The sequence below is a fragment of the Schistocerca cancellata genome, chromosome 1 (assembly GCF_023864275.1).
Source record: "Schistocerca cancellata isolate TAMUIC-IGC-003103 chromosome 1, iqSchCanc2.1, whole genome shotgun sequence".
Classification (NCBI taxonomy): domain Eukaryota; kingdom Metazoa; phylum Arthropoda; class Insecta; order Orthoptera; family Acrididae; genus Schistocerca; species Schistocerca cancellata.
The window spans coordinates 689,748,636-689,769,384 of record NC_064626.1 but is presented as its reverse complement, the minus strand read 5'-3'; the positions used below and the strand labels follow the sequence as shown (position 1 = coordinate 689,769,384).

At 37.3% G+C, this 20,749-nt stretch overlaps 1 protein-coding gene across 6 annotated transcripts in view; it reads right to left on the bottom strand.

Annotated features, from left to right (window-relative positions):
• LOC126184399 (elongation factor 1-delta-like) overlaps nucleotides 1-20,749 on the bottom strand; it is a 47,963-nt gene that overhangs the window by 9,550 nt on the left and 17,664 nt on the right. For 4 of the 6 annotated variants that reach the window (XM_049926793.1, XM_049926809.1, XM_049926785.1 and 1 more), the window contains 3 exons: nucleotides 19,984-20,067; nucleotides 16,416-16,509; nucleotides 9,589-9,758 (listed from right to left, as the gene is read on the bottom strand). In XM_049926793.1, the coding sequence (XP_049782750.1) occupies nucleotides 9,589-9,758; nucleotides 16,416-16,509; nucleotides 19,984-20,067 (348 nt within the window). The remainder of the gene's footprint in view (nucleotides 1-9,588; nucleotides 9,759-16,415; nucleotides 16,510-19,983; nucleotides 20,068-20,749) is intronic. The other 2 variants (XM_049926824.1, XM_049926816.1) reach the window with 1 other exon arrangement.

Sequence of the window (20,749 nt, the reverse complement as noted above, 5' to 3'; positions counted from 1 at the left end):
AGGATGTGGTTGTGGTGGATCCTGAGAACACATCTGTTTTTTCAAACAGATAGTGGATTTCGCATCTACAGTAACATGATAATATGGCAGTACTCCTTTGTCTCTTGCTTCCAAATATGTGTGCCCACATGTGTGCCCACATGTGTGCCTGCTGTCCTCTCATTGGCTGTGTTGAACCAGCATAACTCCCAATTAGCATTGATGACACTGCTGCATGAAACATGTAGTTACACCATTGGCCCCTATCTAGGCTATACCATCTCCTGCTAAAATGTGTACTATTGTGGAGTATTTGTCCAACTGAATTCAGTTTAGACTACAAATTGGTTCAGGCAAACTGCTGTTTAAACATTATAGATGCCCATAAAAAGCCAAGGTAACCAGTATACATTCTCATGGTTGAGATAACAACAAAATTTGCTGGGCACTCACCACTCTCTCCCCCACATTTGTCCTCTCACCCAAGTTGGTGTTCCTATTGCTCCTCCAACCTTTCAGAATTTTCAAAATAAATTTGCTTGCAATTTCAATTGCTAGAGCTTCATATGTAATTCTAAGATATCCCCTATATAATCCATTGTACAACATAAGCACATTGACCCACAGTCTGAAATTTTAAGCTGACCTTGTATTTTTTTGGATGACAAATTTGGGAAACCTCATTTTATTGGGTAAATGTAATAAAATTGCTTACTGATGTTTAATAAAGTATGTGCTTAAAAAGCTTCTGTAACCAATTCTTTTGCAAAAGATATGAAACTGGAAAGGGAGGTATCGATTTAACTTTCAAAATTTGCAGGTTCATTTTACGTGAGTATATTGGCATGTTAAACACAGAGCAAATGTGACAGTGTTTCATCCAGCATTTACATTTCCATATTCATTTTCGTGACCTAGTATTTACGTATTGAAAGTGAAACTCATTTGACTTCCATTTTAGCAGTTATATTTTAACCAGAAGAGACTCAGAAGTGTCCGTTTGACTGTGAGATGGCTGCCAAATGGTTTGCTGTAAATGCTCTGACAAATGAGACATGTATATACTAGAATAGTTTTCAGCATACATTAGACCATATTGAAATAGCTGTTTACCATTTTGCTAAAACAAATTTTGATGTCTCCATTTGCATTAATATGTAACTTCTCTTTTGGTAGAATCACTGATTTTGCCTGTAACCAGATATATAGTTTCAAATGCAGTCCCCATCAGCAAAGATCTTCACATTTTGGAAAATTGGGACAAAGATTTGGCTATTTATTAGAAGAGTGGAATTCGATTCCCTCCACTATTTCATGTCATTAATGAGAGTGGAATTTATCAAGGCAGTATCTTAAATGCCTACATCTGCACCTTAGTGAGCATAGTTAGTAAAGGATTGTGTTTTCTTTCCCAATCATTGATGGCGTTATCAGTGTTAGGATATTCTTAGCACATAAAATTTAATGATGATTGCTTCCTTCACATTTTTGTCCCAGAAACTAGATAAAGAATTGGCTTTTAGGTGCTAACATGGAGCTCTAAAATTTCATTTACTACCACACTTTTCAACTGTTAACCAGCTTCCATTTTGGAATACTCTATATTTTTGTGTTAATATATCTCCAGTTTATTTTCGCAAATATTCTTCCAGTTTTAAATATTCCTCCAGTTTCTGCTTTATACCAGTTCTTAATACGGTCACATATTGATTTTTTATAATACAATTTGTTTTGTAATACCTCTTTACATGTGACTGTTTTGGATGCCATATGTTAAATAATCAAAGGATTCTTTTTTACATCTGGAGCATCAATTTGTTAATATTAAAAATGTGTAGTTGCATGGTGGGTAACACTTCGAGGACTGGCCGCTTAGAGGAATATTGAGCCAAGAGAGCAGCCCTTTATGCCATCATTTAAAACATTACTGGCACATTTGTAATTGATATAAAAGAATATGTACTGAAAAGGACCAAGTTTCAAGATACATTTTTCATACTTTCTTCAGTTCTTTGATAAATCAAAAATTTTAAAATAATGACCAAAATTGTAATTATCCTTCCAAAAATGTAGGAGGTGAGTTATTGAGCAATTTCTTCCTCTCGAGCTTCCAGAATTCCTTGGCCATTCAGGAAATGTTGTGTGTTTGTAATTGAAAACAGTGAACTGAAACCTAATGAGTACATGCATGAAATTGTCTGTGCGATCACATATTGATTCAGCCATTCACAACAGCAGCTGTGAAGCTTACTAATGTGTCTTTAGAAACTTACTGGTTGATTAGCTCTTTCTGTACATCAGTGAATTAATTCAAATCATAAAACTTGCAACATTGTCCACTAAAGATTTTTTAATGTGTGAAATACAGGATAGCAGTTAGCAACAGGTGCTTTTGACTGATTCCTAGCAATCTGAAAACTATTAGTTTTTCGATACATGAGAATACATATACTGGGAGGAGGAGGAGGAGGAGGAGGAGGAGGAGGAGGAGGAGTAGTAAAGAACTACAGCCAATCTATGTGATACTGGCACTAAATTAATTGCATTTGAACAGCCTTCATTAAAGTAATTTCAGAACCACTACTGCAAATAAGCAACAAATTTGAGCATGAAATCTCTATAATGTGCTTTCATGAAACCTAGTTGATCGGTATAGCCCAAGAGTGCCGTTGGCAGTGAATGAAGTTTCTCTGTTTTCCGAAGTCAATAATGAGTTTTAAGTGAGCTATAGTGAGTGAATGTGGTTTACTCACAATTTTGTGCACTAAAGTATTCAAGCACAGTGAATATAGTAAAAAAAAGGACTGTCCATATTTTGTACTCCATAAACAAACTAAAAACAAAAGTGATGGAATTGAAAAATATACTACCTGCAATGGAACAGGGAAATGGTGAGCCAAACACTATTTACTATTAATTCCAGTATTGTATTGCTGGAGAAAATGCAGACCCAGCCAGTACCTCTGCTGGTTTTAAGTGCTTTGATGGGAAGGATAGTAGTCTCCTGGTCAATAATTCTGATGCTGGAAATTATGTTTGGCAGCAGGAAGGGAGGCAACTGATTATTCCCTAAGGCACAAATGGCAAACATTTGTGAATACACAAGCCATTTTTCCCAAATAAATAATATGTCCATGGCATGCCATAAAACTAATCTTAAAAGTAATTTTTTGTTGCTTATTTTGTACATGTTTAGGCATTTGGCAGTGCACGAATACATGCATATTTTAAAATTTGATTGCATAGACATCTCAGCTCCACTGAAAAAGTACTTCAATTTATTAGCAACTAGAAAGAGCATTAATACAGAAATCATAAAAAATCTTTTTTGTTTATCTAAATGAAAGAAAAATGCAATTTCTGCTGCTGAAAATTTGATGCCAAATAATTTATATTAGGTGCATATTTTCTAACAATATGCTACAGAATGCAAGTTGAACTCTAATCCTTTAACAGTCTCTTAGCAAGTCTTTGATGTTATTCATTTCAAAAAATAATGAGTCTCAGACCTAGGTAGCTGAAAATATTGTTAAGGTAGCAAATGCCAGCTTCTTTATACAGTTATGCTTGTATGGAATAGAATTTCACACTTGCACAAACTCAATGTAACCACTTTTGGTTAAACTACTGACAGACTTTCTAATTCTTTTACTTCCAATTCTCTTCTCATTTTGATCAATTTTTGAGTCCGCATTGAACTAGACTGAACATCAATCAACTGCATTTCTATTTCTTGAATTTCAAACCAATCCAATTTAAAAAAATTCAGTTTAACCAGTAAATTTATATCGGGACACACAATAATAAATTTTATTGTTTCTGGCAACTGAGAAAATCTATGAAAATGCTTCAATGGAACAATGTATTACTGAAGAAAATTCATCAATTACTTTTTGTATAAATACAAATTACTAGCAATGTTTTTTTGAAATTTGGTAAACAGTTTTTGGAAAAATTATCACTAACTTGCAAACCTGAAAAGTGCAAATAAGCTCTATCATAACAGTAACAGTTTTGTTTGTGCCTCGAAGCTTTATGTTCAAATCATTGAAATGCTGGCACTTGTCCACAACAAACTATTGTAAGGCACTTAACACCCATTAACTGTGAATATTGCACAATTTTCCTGTCAGCCAAATCTTTGAAGTATGCTGCCAAGGCTCACTCAGTCATTATTATACATCAGTAAGCCATTGTACACTGATTTGACTCCATCTAACACTGCTTTGTCCTTTTATTAGCACCCAAGGACAATACGAGTTTCACTATTTTTGTGACTATGGCCATTATTTTATTAAGGGAACCAAAACCATCTCTTGCACACAAAGCTTGTCAATGTATGATGCAGTGGAATTCAAGGATCAAATGGCCCCTGTGTGCTTCACATACACTAACAAAACCATTTTTTTGCCCACCATATTGGGAGCACCATCAGTAGTTATTGAAACAAATTTGGTTAAATATATTTAGTTTTTAGTAAGCAAGTTATGAACAGCCGCACAAATATCTGTGCCCTTAGTAGTTGCTGGCATCATTATCACCACACTATTCTTTTTGATGTCATTTACTGCACAATATTGAAAAAATACAACTAAATGGGCAGATTTAGTTACATCTGTACTTTCATCAAGACACTACGAAATATAAACAGAGGACTTTACATCACTTTTTTTTGGGTGTTTTACATTTGCATCAGTTTTACGATTCTGTCCCATTGTGTTTCTAGATAAAGGAGTATCTTTGATGCGCTAACTGATCTTACCTCCATTTTCAAAACGTGATTGGGCACTTGCCAACCAGACTTTCTTCAAAAATTACATATAGGCAATAGGTTTACTATGCTCTGAAATGACATCAGCAGATCTGGAATGACAGTCCTTGCTAAATTACTTAATCACACACGTTGACTATTCCCATCATCATAACACATATTCCCAGAATGAGTGTTTCACTCTGCAGCGGAGTGTGCGCTGATATGAAACTTGCTGGCAGATTCAAACTGTGTGCTGGACCGAGACTAACTCGGGACCATTGCCTTTCATGGGCAAGTGGTAGAGCACTTGCCCGCGAAAGGCAGAGGTCCTGAGTTAGAGTCTCAGTCCGGCACACAGTTTTACTCTGCCTGCGAGTTTCATGACACATATTGATTCCCTTTTGCTCTGGTTCGCTTTTTCCGTAAAGTATAGTGATTTGTTTCATAGTATTGTTTTACAGGCAAAGTTCTAAATACCATTGCCCCAGAATATAAAACAAACACTGCTTCATTGCACCTGTTAATCATGCCACATTTGTCAGTCCACCAATTTTGAAATTTTATTACACTTTTCTTGCTCTTTTGTTTCTTTACTAAACTAGCCATTATGAATAAATAAATACTTTCAATATATCTAAAAAGAAAGATGATGAGACTTACCAAACAAAAGTGCTGGCAGGTCGATAGACACACAAACACAAACATACACACAAAATTCAAGCTTTCGCAACAAACGGTTGCTTTGTCAGGAAAGAGAGAAGGAGAGGGAAAGACGAAAGGATGTGGGTTTTAAGGGAGAGGGTAAGGAGTCATTCCAATCCCGGGAGCGGAAAGACTTACCTTAGGGGGAAAAAAGGAGACACACACACACACACACACACACACACACACACACACACACACACACACACACACACACACACACACAAAAGCAGACATTTGTAAAGGCAAAGAGTTTGGGCAGAGATGTCAGTAGAGGTGGAAGTACAGAGGCAAAGATGATGTTGAAAGACGGATGAGGAATGAGCGGTGGCAAATTGAAATTAGAAATACTTTCAATTTTAGAAATGGTACTAACTACATGAAATTGTAGCACCTGACATAAGTGTGTACAAGATGCAAAAACAGGTGAACATTATTTTGCTATAACAATTTAGCTGTACAGTACTCATCAGCAGAGGTCAGAAGTCAGCATCATTAGAACAGCTGCCGATCTATGTGATCTAACTGTGGATGATGGTGTATTATTACTAAATCATTCGAGTACATTGTGACACGAAGGGAGTGAGCATGAGTGAAGATCTGTCATCCACAACTTTGGTGACATCTTGGCACCAATATCCCATTCACAACAAACTTTGGTACGATGCCTTCAAATGTAGAGGAACGTGCACCATTGGTTCACCATCCCTGCCATAAGGTAGAAGATTTAATAAAATCGATGGCAACTTGAGAAATATAACTTCAGAACTGACACATGGCATAAAGAGAATATTTGGATTGGACTGAACATCCATGATTCTTTTATTCTAAAGCAGTTAAAGGTGCTCTTTGTAAGTTGTGCGAGCTTTTCAGACATGTATTGTATAAAGCTTGGTGGTCATGGCAGTGAATTCATACACTGTGCATTCACCAATCAAAGTTTCATAAATCTGCAAAAATTAGTTATACATATTCTGAATGGCATAAAGATGCATTTGTGAAGTCAAGTAATTTTATTAATACCATGATGACCAAAACTTAGAATGTAGAAGAATTACTCTAGTCATGAATTACATGATATTGCCTTTAAGAGAAAAAAACTTCAAATCCTATTTTTGATGATTTATTGCAGTTCAGAGTACAGTAAGGTGACAAAACTTACATAAACATTTTAGAAGTGCTCCTAAACATGTCACCTGCGTGTCTCATACAACACAAAATGATTCAGGTCATGAACTGTACAGCTTCAAACAAAGCACTATCCTTTTCATAGAAGTGTGCAGTTTGTCACACATTGTCCTACAGATTGAGATGAGTAAGAGCACTACAGTTTCCATATAAATTTATTAGAAAGTCAATACTGAAGCCTTTTGGTAGTGGTTCGACAGCACAAAATATGGGAAATGTGGAATCTTTAATGGCAACAAAACAAATTAACTGAGAAAATATGGCTTACGATGGGACCAACTGAAAATAATGTAAATGACAAGAAAAGTGAAATCTGGAGATGTAAAACCAGGTCTTACTATAATTATACTGTTAGTTGTATACAACTCTGAGGAGGTACTAAATGCACTGTAAAAACCAATAGGAGAAATAATGAGCAGATAATGTACCCAAAATTTTTATTATCTAATAAAGGTTTTATACCTAATAAAAATCGCTGATGTAACTGGAACTGATAACAGTTTGGGAAGTAGGAATGTTTGACTGTCATAATCAATGTTTTTGAAATTCTGCAACTGTCATTGTTTATTTAAATAATGAAATACTGTACTAGTTACGTATTTTTTCACACATTGCATGACGTGTTCTGAGAATTTTCTCTCATTGTCGAGTGCAAATATGTAGGCAAGTATTTTGAGTGGTTTTTCAATATGTATTATTCTGCATCTCTTGCACTGTAGTCTTTTTCAGCTTATCTGGTACTGTGCTTCCTCAGTTACACGGAAAACCACACACACGCAAACCATCACTCACATTGTTTGTGTAATATCACAAGCAATACATACACAAATAATGCACTTGACAATGAGAATAAATTCTCAAAACACGTTTTGCTCAGTTTGAAAAAATAAGTAACCAGTGCTGTGTTTCAGCTAAAAGCAGTTGAGCAACACAAAGTGAATGACAGAGTCAACTACAGCTACAAGTGGCCAAATGCTGAAACACGCTAAATACGGTTCGACAAACACGTCACGCTGATCACAACAATCACGAAACTGCATTTGCGCAGTAGAGACAGTCTGAAAATGGCTGTGATTGGTCATGATACCATCATTCGAACAAACCTAGTTACTATCATCAGCCACCACGCCAAGTAGAGCTTGGCACTGGCAGGAGGTACGGCACAAATTCTGCCAACTTTCATACGTTTACCAGTTCAAAACTGCTGAGTAGTGTGCTCTGGTGTGAAGAAACTTAACCACGTAATATTTGTAAACACTACTGGATAGCCAACATTGCGCCAGCATCATTTTTTTCCTCCATGAACAATTTTTCATAAATCGTAAAGTGTGGGAAAATTGTAAATATGTTGACACAAAATCAGGTGCAAATTAGCATTATGGACATAGTAAATTTGATGGGAACGATACAAAAAATGTCAAACAGCAGAGAAACGTTAATTCTGGGAACATAAAAGCGGGGTTATACTGTAGTGCGTATATCATCCATAGCTCTTATTCACTGTTGCCAACTTTCCAGCCATTTGGATTAATAGCGAAGTTTCACCCAACCCCAAGTTTTCTTCATTAACATAACTATGAAAAACGTTACACACACAGTAGTTAGTTTGGCAATTTAGACAAAGCCCTAGGGTGCGAATTGCACAGAAATTAGGAGTCCAGAGGTCAAGAAAGTTAACTAAATAATGTTTGTAAACACTACTTGAAATGCTAATGCCTTCCTAGTGTCATTTAATGTCAATTACACTTTTCTTTCATTCCTTTCCAAGAACACTTTCTTTGAGGGTAACTGGCAGATAACTTCTAATTATGGGAACATACAAGTGGATGCATATTGACAATATAGAAAATATGAAGGCACAATGGTCATTAGCAGCAGCAAAACATTAACTACACACAATTGCACCCGCCCCCCCTCTGATCCTCCTGCCTGCACCCTCCTCCCCATACACACAATTCAGTGCCACTACATAAATATTCAGCTAATGTATTATAAACATTTCAAATTAGTTTTTTTTGTTTTATTTTTGGATTTGTCTTTTCACTTGCATAAAGAATTAAGTTGTGGTCAAAGACCTAATTCTTTGCCTTGTGGTTTGTCTTCCAATTACAAAGACATCAGAGGCTTTAAGGACTCAAAGTTGTTACAGACTCAAACAAGGTCTTCTAGCTGTAATGTTTACAATGCTCAGTTCATGACATCAGACTGCTACCTAAGATAGTGGAGTCACACCAACTTGTGTTATGGCGCCAGTTGTGGGAAGCATTGGTGCTGTTTGTTTTATTTAGCACTAAGGCTCAAAGCTTGTCTAATTTCAATCTTCCTCCTTTTTTGTTGAAATTGTGTTTTTGTATTTTTATGGCCACTCTAAGTCCTGGCACAGTAATTATCAAATCTTGTTAAAACTACATTTTCAGAATTTCATTGTTTCCCAGCCCGAGTGCATGATTTGCTACTGCTGATTTTTACGTGTTGCCGAAGTGACAATGCTTTTGTATGTCTTCACGCAGGTATTTATGCTTTTTTTTGTAGTTCCTTTGTACACTTAGGTGCAAGTGCTAGGGATATGATATACTACTACTGTGGCAAGCAGTGAGTGTAAATCCTTTCCAGTGTTCAAATGTTCACACACTTTTTTCCGTGGCAGAAAATTGTGCCTTGGACCACGGAAAATGCTCATAATACAAGTATCAGCAATATCACATACCACCTGTGAAAGTCAGCACTATCTGACTTAACAGTTTTATCTGGATTCTAAATGTCTCTCTGTTCAATGTAGTTGTGAAATCAATGTATACAGAAATCAAATATGAATGCACTTCCAAACCAAAACTCCAAATAGAACTTTATGGTTTTCAAGCAACCACTGTGATATCAAGTGTTCCGCTTCCAGAGCTATGAACAGAGGACATACGGTTTCCAATACAAAGTAACTGCTCAGTAGTAACTAGAATATTTTTAATTACCTCAGAATCAGATCCAAAAAGGTCGACTCCATCATCATTGTCATCTACTGTTTTCTCCTGTGTAGGAGCTGGTGCTACAGTGGTCGTGTGGCTTGGCTTATTTGAGTTTGTTTCCAGCACTTTAACACGAGAGTCCAGCTGTTTAATAACAGCTTGCAGATCTTTCACAACTGTGAACAAAATCACACTAGGACAGAATTTCAATTTCCTGACATGAAATAATGTATCAACTTCCTAAAACAGTTTTACATAATAATTTGAATTTTATTTGAGATAGTTACCCCAGTGTAAACACCAGTATACTTCAGAAACAAAGCAAGAACTTGAGTATGTGGACAATATATATTAATGATTATGATGAAGCTTGCATCATACAATATAGCACGACATATCAAGAGATCAATAATGAAATATGAACGAATTATAAGTTTCAGATTAATTTTAAGATAGTTCACAAATAAAAATTTACTCAGATACATGGATATTGTACAATTTTAATGCAGATGGAGTTATGAACTATAATACTTGGGTCCTTGTGAAGATATTCATCGATGGAGTAGGAGCTGGCCAACAGGAAGTTCTTTAATTCACTCTGAAACCCATCTTTATCACTTACCAGACCTTTGATATGCTGTGGTAAGTTACTGAATATATGAGTACAAATGTATTTGACTCCTTTTTGTACTAATGTTAAGGTTTTATAGTCCTTATACAGATTGTTTTTGGTTCTGGTATTTTAATCATGGTTTGCACTATTTTGTGTAAAACGAGACATGTTGGAAATGACAAAGGACATCAGTGAGTGTATGTACTGAGAAGTAGTAGTTGAATATCAACTTTCTTAAAGACGTCTCTGCATGATGATCTAAGACTGACACCAGATATAATTCTAATGACTCTTACTCACATTATGTTTCTGGGAACAAGAAGTTTACTTCTGCACATCACACAAATGAATGTCCAGGAACTATTCTTCGAACAATATCACTGGTGTAATTGCTACGTACTAAGCTGAAGATCTAAAAGGAATGTGATCAATGGGAGGTCGCAGAAAGGGAGGAGTAAGTATGTTAAAAAAAGATAAAGCTAATGGGACTATCAATGAGTAGGTATCCACAGAACTAAAGATGAAAACCTAGTAAACCAAATACAGAAGTAAGAGAGACTACACGATTATTAAGATACTAATGTAATGAGCAGTAAGTATCATTCAGAATCTGAAACAAAAACTGGTGACATCAAGCAGTTAATGCATTTCACTGAGAATTTAAGAAAAGGAATAGTGAATAACAGTAACAGCCATCAGATGACCTTGGAATGTGGGATGTTCTAACAAAGTTACAGAGCTGCAGCAGCACTGGGAAAATTTGTTATGAACTAATGCTTAATTTGGTAAATCCTATCATAATTACCCTGATATTTGTTACTAAAAGGTAAGGAAATGAAAGAATTCCTCTGTTTGGCACAATGACAATGGGAATAACAATGAGCTTTTATTTTAGCTATGTTTGCACATGTTGTACAATGAAGTCAAGTGTCAATTTTACCTTCAAAATTTGTGTGTGTGTGTGTGTGTGTGTGTGTGTGTGTGTGTGTGTATTTGTGACGCCCTTCTTTGTTTACATTCAGTATCTTCTGTCCATATGGAGAACATAGTGATAGACATCCCTGGGGTTGTGAAGCAGCTGAATGGGTTGAAAACAAATAAATCGTCAGGTCCTGATGGGATTCCAATTCGGTTTTACAGAGAGTACTCTACTGCATTGCTCCTTACTTAGCTTGCATTTATCACGAATCTCTCGCCTAACGTAAAGTCCTGAGTGACTGGAAAAAAGCGCAGGTGACACCTGTATATAAGAAGGGTAGAAGGACAGATCCTCAAAATTATAGACCAATATCCTTAACATCAGTTTGTTACAGGATTCTCGAACATATTCTCAGTTCGAATATAATGAATTTTCTTGAGACAGAGAAGTTGCTGTCCACACATCAGCACAGCTTTAGAAAGCATCGCTCCTGCGAAACAACTCGCCCTTTTTTCACACGATATCTTGCGAACCATGGATGAAGGGTATCAGATGGATGCCATATTCCTTGACTTCCGGAAAGTGTTTGACTGTGCCCCACTGCAGACTCCTAACTAAGGTACGAGCATATGGGATTGGTTCCCAAATATGTGAGTGGCTCGAAGACTTCTGAAGTAATAGAACCCAGTAAATTGTCCTCGATGGTGAGTGTTCATCGGAGGTGAGGGTATCATCTGAAGTGCCCCAGGAAAGTGTGGTAGGTCCACTGTTTTCTATCTACATAAATGATCTTTTGGATAGGGTGGACAGCAATGTGCAGCTGTTTGCTGATGATGCTGTGGTGTACAGGAAGGTGTCATCGTTGAGTGACTGCAGGATGATACAAGATGACTTGGACAGGATTTGTGATTGGTGTAAAGAATGGCAGCTAACTCTGAATATAGATAAATGTAAATTAATGCAGATGAATAGGAAAAAGAATCCCGTAATGTTTGAATACTCCATTAGTAGTGTAGTGCTTGAGACAGTCACACCGATTAAATATTTGGGCGTAACATTGCAGAGCGATATGAAGTGGGGCAAGCCTGTAATGGCAGTTGTGGGGAAGGCAGATAGTTTTAGGCTCATTGGTAGAATTTTGGGAAGATCTGATTCATCTGTAAAGGATACCAATTATAAAACACTAATACGACCTCTTCTTGAGTACTACTCGAGCATTTGGGATCCCTATCAGGTCAGATTGAGGGAAGACACAGAAGCAATTCAGAGGCGGACTGCTAGATTTGTTACTGGTAGGTTTGATCATCACGCGAGTGTTACAGTACGAGGTACCCTCCGCCACACACCGTATGGTGGATTGCGGAGTATGTATGTAGATGTAGTCTATTTGGCACAAGTCCCACACACTTGGGCAGTATTCTTGGAGGACTCACAAGTACTTTGCAAACCACCTCCTTTGTACTCTGATCACAATTTCCCAGTATCCTTCCAATTAACCAAACTCTGCAACCTGTTTTAGCTACAGCTGAACCTGTGTGTTCACTCAATTTCATATACTCAAGGAATGTTACAGCCACACACATCCGAGATGACTGACAAAATATGACAGATACAGCAGTCACACAATGACGTATTTTTTAATTTTGTGTAATGCACAATTTTGCATTTCAGAAAATTTAAAGCAAGTTGCCTATCTCTGCACCACTTAAATCTTATCAAGTTTTCTTGGATACTTGTGCAATGCTTTCCAAATAGTACTTCGAAGTGTATAACAGTGTTATCTGTTAAGAGTCAGAGGTTACTATTAGTACTGTCTGCCAGATCACAAACATAAAAAGATAGGGCACCTAAACACTTCCCTGACTCTCCTCCGCATCAAGAAATTCTCAATAAGTGCCAAATTTTGCTTGAAAACCAAGCAGATTGTAGCACACTGCCTCCTTCCTGCAGCATGTAACATCTGCCTGGTTATAAATACCTAAGTCTCGTATAAAAAGTTTTTACTTTAGACCTTGAAATCCAGATAGTGAGTTGTAGAATCTGGGGCAGCTGAACACAGTGATGGAGGACAGCAAAAAGAAATAAATGTAAGAGTAGAAATGGGTTGGAATATATTCAGCCTACTAAACAGGGTTTTCAAAAAAGTTTCTGATGTGCCTGAAAAGAAGTGTTATTTCTCACATACTGCACTGAGATATGGATTTTTATATAAAATCACTACAAACACAGTTGTTCAGCAGGCATACATCAGAGAGAGAGAGAGAGAGAGAGAGAGAGAGAGAGAGAGAGAGAGAGAGAGAGGGGGGGGGGGTGGGGGGAGATTGCTAGAACAGACAGGAAAACAAACGTATCAAAAACCATGGTGCATTGAAAAATGTAGCTGATTGTAACGATAATGAAGTGGACATTGTCAAAACATCTAAATATTAATCAATGGAATATCCAGGTTGGAAAACGAAAAATACAAGGAAAAGAACAGATTGCTACTCACCACAAATATAACATGTTTCATTGCAGACAGGCACAATGGAAAGACTCACACATTTACAGAGAAAAAAACACACACACACACACACACACACACACACACACACACACACACACACACACACTACTGCCACCTATGGCAGCCCGAACCAGAATGCAACTGTCACATTGAATGAGTGGAGCAATCTGGGAGGGGCAGGGAAGGGATAACAGGGCAGAGAATAGCACTGTCTGGTGGAGTGTGCAGGGACTAGATGGAGACACGGCAAGATTGCCACCAGGAGCAGTATTGGGGGGCACAGGGGCAGGGAGGTGGGGAGGGGGAAATAGGGTGCGCAAGGGGAAATGGTGAGTGGGAATGAGTGGGGGGGATCTGAAAAGGAGATGAGTAAGGAAGGGGAAAAAATGTGCTGGTTTGTCGGCAAAGGGTGGAACAAAATGAGGTTGAAGGGATGTGAGTAGGGAAGAGGTTTGTACGACGGGGCAGAAATTGTTGGGTGAAGGGTGTGGGGATATTAAGTTACCATAGGCTGAGGGGATAATTTCAGGAGTGAATATGCTGTAAGTAGTTCGGAAAAGCTAGTGGTGGAGGGGAGGATCCAGAGGATGCGTGTTGTGAGCAGCCACTGATCTCAAGCATGTCATTTTAGCTGCATGTTGTGCCACAGGATGGTCTAATTTGCCTTTGGTCGTAAGTTTGGCAGTAGCTGTTCATCCTGGTGGTCAGCTGGCTGGTAGTCATACCAATATAAGATGCTGTGTGATGATTGAAGTAGAGATGGTATACAGCACAGCTGCTTCCACAGGTAGTCTGGTCTCTGATGGGGTAAGATAAGCATGTGACAGGATTGGAATACGAGGCACTGGTTGGGTGAACTGGGCAGATCTTGTACCTGGGTTATCCAATGGCAATGAGTTGGGATTCAGAGTGGCACAGGAATGGACTAGGATGTTGTTGAGATTGGGCAGACGATGGAACACCATTTTAGGAGGGGTGGGAAGGATCTTGTGTAGGAGGTCCCTAATTTCAGGACATGATAGGTAAAGCCCTGATGAAGGATGCAGTCATTACAGTACAGAGTGGTATTTGGTGACGGAAGTGCTTCTTAATAGCTGGTTCTTGGTGGTGGTGTGAGCATTGGGGTTTGTGAGGAGATGGGACAAGAGATCTGTTTGCAAACTAGATCTGAGGAATAGTGCCTGTCTGTGAGGTCCTTGGTGAAACCTTCAGCATAGTGGACAAGGGAGCTCTTGGCACTACAGATACACCATCTGAGGGGGAATTTTTTGGTGCGGAAGTGATTGCAGCAGTCGAAATGCAAGTACTGTTGATGGTTGGTGGATTTATTGTGGACAGAGATGTGGATGGAGCTATTACACAGCAGGCAGTCAATGCCCAAGAAGATGGTACACTGGGTTGATGAGGACCAGGTGTAGTGGACGGAAGTTAAGGTATTAAGATTGTACAGGAATGAGGAAAGCATGTCTTTGCCCTGAGTCCAGATCACAAAGATATTATCAATGAAACTAAACCAGACTAGGGGTTTGGCATTTTGGGAGGCTAAGAAGGTCTCCTCCAGATGGCCAGTGAACATGTCGGCGTAGAAGAAAGCAATGTCGGTGCTCATGTCTGTGCCGCAGATTTGTTTGTATACCTCCCCTTCAAAGGAGAAGCATTTGTGTCAGGATAAAATTAGTACAGTATATGATGAATGAGGCAGTGAATTTGGTGTCTGAAGGATGTTGGGAAAGGTAGTGTTCAATACCGGCAAGACCAGGGGTGTAAAGGATGTGGCATCAACAATGACAAGCAGGTATGCAGGAGGTAAAGAGGTAGAGATGGACAGTCTATGAAAGAAAGCTTGTTTTAGAGGTTAAATAACAGACAATTGGAGGGAGATGTTGGTCAATGAGGGCTGTATGGGGGCAGAAAAACCAGCCATCCAGGACTGTTGGGTTTGTGGATTTCAGAGAGCATGCAGAAGGTGGGTTTGCAGGGTGTGCTATGGTTCAGGAGGGAAATGGGTTCTGGAATGGGCCTGAGGCTTTAAGCAGGGACTGGAGGTTATGATGGTCTTCTGGGATGGGATTACTCTGGCAGAGTTTATGGGAGAAGGAGTCAGAAAACTGGCAAACGACTTCCACCAGAGTAATTTTGATTCATAATGACAGTGGTGCCAACTGTCTGCAGGTAGGATCATCAGGTCAGCTTTTGTTTTGAGGTTATGCATGGAGGTGGTCTTATGAAGGGGCTTGAAGAAACTATGCCAGCATCAATGGTAACATACTGTACCCATATATTACACCCCAACACTTTCTGTCCCTGCCTTTACTACCTCTTTCCCGTTCATCTTACCTTACCCTCATTGTATCATCCTCTGCCTTCATACCCAGCCACTTTTCCCCTTCCCTACTCCTCTCCTTTTCAGCTCCTCATTCCTCCCCCTCCCCCAACTCCCTAACCAACAGCCCTCTCAATGCTGCACCTGGTGGCAGTCTTATACCTCCATCTAGACCCTGCACACTCCACCAGACAGCACTCTTCTCTCCTCCACCCACCTATATTCTGCTATCCCTTCACCTTCCCCACCTCCTCCAGATTGCTGCTTTTGTTCAACGTGCCAGAGATGGCAGCCATTTGTCTCTGAAGATATTTCAGCCAACAGAATGTTTTACATTCTAAATGGGTGATAATTTAGTAATTGTCGAACTTTAGTGCTTGGAAGTTTTAGCAATTGCATTGCCATAGAGCAACAGTCCATTCACAAGGCTATCTATTGACAAAATTAATACAATATACTATACATCACTTACGGCTGTTGAGTTCAGTGTTGCTCTTCTCCAAGGAATTCAGTCTGTTAACAAGTTCAACATTTACATTTGTTGCCAAGGCCGCTATACCATCCATCTATAAAGAACGATTTGAGTTTATAACAGTAAAAATTGTATCAAATTCAAATAAATAAAAAATTAAATACCTTACAACCAAATTTACACAAACAATTCTGTTTTCAGCATCAAAAACACCTTTATGCAATGATTTTAATTTGTATTTTAATTACAGAGAACTTACACTACAACTCCTGGTGTGGAAGTGATATGACATTGTGCAACACAATGACAGGAAAAAAAACAATGTTTTCTGTAAAATTTTCATCAATAGCAGATGAATGTAATACATTTTTTCACAACATTTTACACTTTCCACACCAGTAGTTTAAAGAAACAAAAAAGATATTTCTTTACAATGCATGAAGAACTGAAGTGAAAAACACAGCTATCAGTTCACTATTTGAAAACTGTAAAATGCACAACTGAAATGGACTCTCAGAACAGTGTGTCATGTGGAATGTTATTTTTATGTTAGATCCATCTGAACATTATAATTAAATGCTGATCATGACAATGAGAATTGAAGGAATTGTATGGAAATGCTGAGTCAAATGATAAGAAAAGCAAATAGGCACACAGTGATAAACAGAAGTCAAACTCCCAGCACCTTGGAAAAACCACACCAATGTATGACCCGATTTTTAATAAACAATTTCTCTCAATGACATTAGATTTTAATTTCCTTGCAGATTAAGCAGTTTTCCTTTCTTTTCTTATATTGCAGCTTTTATTTCCCAAATTCTTGGTCTACTCCCCATACAGCCATAGTATGAAATTAACAACATTCTCTGGCATTCTTATCCAGTTGCTATATTCTGTGAAGCACTATCTCACATGTTTAAGTTCTCTTTCATTAAAAATCATGATAAACTGGAGACAAAGTCAAATATGATGTACAGAGTACATTTTTTTAATTTATATCCTTACTCTCAGAAATCACAATACCTTCAACAGATCAAATGGTATCCTGCGCATCTGTGTAAGAAAGTTTAAGACATGTATTGTGTGCAGCACTATCCTCGTGTGTACTTCTGAATGGTTGAGACTGCCCTACTATGGAGTCCTAGGAAAAGCACCTTTGTTCTGCTATCAATAAGGATGTCTGCTTTGTCTCTTAATACAATCATTATGTGTGATACAAACAAAAAGAGCATACTACTGATATTATTCCTCTTACGTCTATATTTGTTGTTGGCATGTAGACTGGTTGTAACTTAGCCCAAGGTCTAGGTTAGGTTGGAAGCTGATAGTTTGGTTGAGAGTTGGCAAATCAGTATGTAACACTTCAGTTAATGTGCATGCAAAGCAATGCCACCAGAGCTGTGATCATGAAGTAGTTGTATCATATCACACAATGGTATATCACACTAGTACTTTCAGGTTGTAAGTTGAGATCACTGCAATTTAATGCTAATGATGCTCAGCCTAGACGTCACATTCATGCACACACATTTTATGAATAAAATCTCTTAATAAATCATTGGAAAATACTGTAATTTTACTTATTTGTTACATATTTCTGAATCAGGTCCTAAATTACTCCCACCTGTATGACTGCAGTTTTTACTATGAATGGCACTTACGAATGCCCTTTATTGAAAATCTTCGATCAACCTACAAAAATCTTAAGTTTATATCCCATGTTTAGAACTAAATAATTTACAAGCAACACTTTTAAAGCAATTGTCCATTAATAACCTCTTTCTGAATCACAGCTGCAATCTACTACAAGCAGCAGCAAAAAATAAGAAAATCAACAAACAAGAAGCAGATTGATTAGAAACATTGAATTTAATTCAAGAGAAACTTAACATTTACACTATATCCATTATGATCAGCTGGGGCAGAATGCAGTTCCTTTCCACATATTTTATTATTGTTTCATTAGTGTCTACAATGCAACAAAACACTGTATTATGAGCAGTGTTAACTAGATGAAGCCATTATCAGATATGTAATCCTATAGTCTCCTGTACCTACCTACATAAGCATAGCACATGCTTATCCAAGCTGATTACTATTTGTAAAATTTTTTTGTCACTGGCCCCTCTACTTCTGAATCAGCAAACATTGAGGGTCTCCAGTTGCTAGTCTTTTTTTTGTTCAACCACTGTCAATATTACAGATTTATCCATATGTAGTAATGGCTGACTGATTGTGTCTTTTGTAAGTCAACCATATTTCCCTGTGATTCTATTTTAGATTTCCTCTTGTCTTACTTGTGTTCTGACAGTTTTAGAACACCTGACTGTTTTTAACATTATCTCACAAGTGAGCTATGTGATTGTGCAGGTGATCATGCACGAGATGGAGGAGACAAATTTTATCTGGCTTTTTAATTTTTCTATTGCATTTACGTGTTCATCGCATTCACTTCCAATCATTGTCATATGGAGGCTGATAACATCATTAACACACATACTAGTGCACAGTGTGTTGTGCCATCAGGGTTGTTTCAAACTGTGTGACTAAGCAAACTCCAGGTATATTACAAGACCTACGAACAACTGACAGAAGAAACAATTTCCCCCTTTCTTTAATTTTATTTTTCAGCATTGGTTCACTCGGTGGAGTCACTGGTTTTGATTTGTGCAATAAGTTTAAACAGGATATGATATAATTTGTAACCTAAGGCTGAAAAACACACACAATTCACAAGACCATCACTATTTCCCCATGCCAATATACTTAGAATGAGCATCCATGAAAATATTTTGTCTAATATGAAGTGAAGCAATGTGAACAACAATGTCCCCATATACTGCTCTTGACAACTGATGTGAAATTTGCAACAGTAACCAAAATCGTTACAAATGACAAACAATTAAGATCTCCTGAAACATTTCTTCATTCTTTACTTCTATTTATAATTTAAGCTAACTACAAAAGTGTAGTGACAGCACTTTATCATTAGGTAGGAAGAGTGTGTCCCTGCATCATTCATTCCAAAAGTAGCCTTCTACAGGCTCTGTGGGGCTTAATTCTTCCACTCTCCTCTTATGAAGACTTAGCTGAAGCCTGACAAATTAAGAGCTTGGTATGAGCAAGAGGATATGTATGCTGTTTATTAATTGACTTTACATATGAATCTTTGAACATCTAGAGGATGATGGCTACACACAACTGAAGCCAGTAATAATATTATTCACGTTGTGACCTAAAGGCTGAGTATGTAATGCAAACTTTTTAAATGATTTCTTACAAAATAACATTTACATTTAAGTAAATAAAAACCAGAAGAGTTGTATCACTGATGTCTATCTTTTCATATCAATACTACATGCACAGTACAGTCTGTAAGAAATGAGTTCATTAACTCAGTGTACCATTGACACATGCTCCAGTTAAGAAATTTAGATCCACAAAAAATTGTAAATACAATTCAATGAAGAATTTTTTTTAAATAAATAACCTGTGAATGTATTATGAATAATCTTAAAAATAACTGACATTAAAAACAGAACTAGATAATATCATGCAAGTTACTCACACATTCTAAAGAATTTTTTATATGCTGCCGAGCCTTTGCTACTTCTCCTGCCAAAGAGCTTTTTAAGGGAGTGTTAGAAGATCCCTACACCAAAAGAGAAAATAACAGTGTTAAAAAAGCACACCAGTCATCAATATGTTAAAGTTATGTGTAAAAATATCTTAGGTTGCATGCAAACTTATACACTATAATTTACCCATATGACTGTGTCTCACCTCTCAGTTAACAATATCAATGTAAAGAAACAAACAAAATACTGAGAGCAAGAATGAAATAGCATATTTCTAATATATTCAACATAATTATTTTGAAGAAATGCGTTAAAAGAATAAATTAATTATATGAAAAACTAAATTCAATTACCAAGACTTGACAAATAAACAGCAGCACACTGAATCCTAAATTTATAATAACTTAATGCAGAAGCATTAATTTAAACCTAGATTTTTCCTGTACGTCACTACTCAGCCACATACTAACAAAGATAATTTATGATGCACAAGTGTATCTAATTAAGCAATGAAAAATCCACAATGGAATGTAACAATATTATGAAAATGAAAGTTGCTACTCACCATACAAAGTGTCTTTTTGTTGTGCTTATCCGTGACTCAGCATTTCCGGTATATGGTGAGTAACAACTTTCCTTTTCATAATAACTTAATTAGTTATGGAGTTGATTGTTCACTTAAGAGAAGAAACCTATTTTAAATTTAATTTTTAAACTGTCACAGGCTATTATAAAAACACTCATGTTTAAAATGAC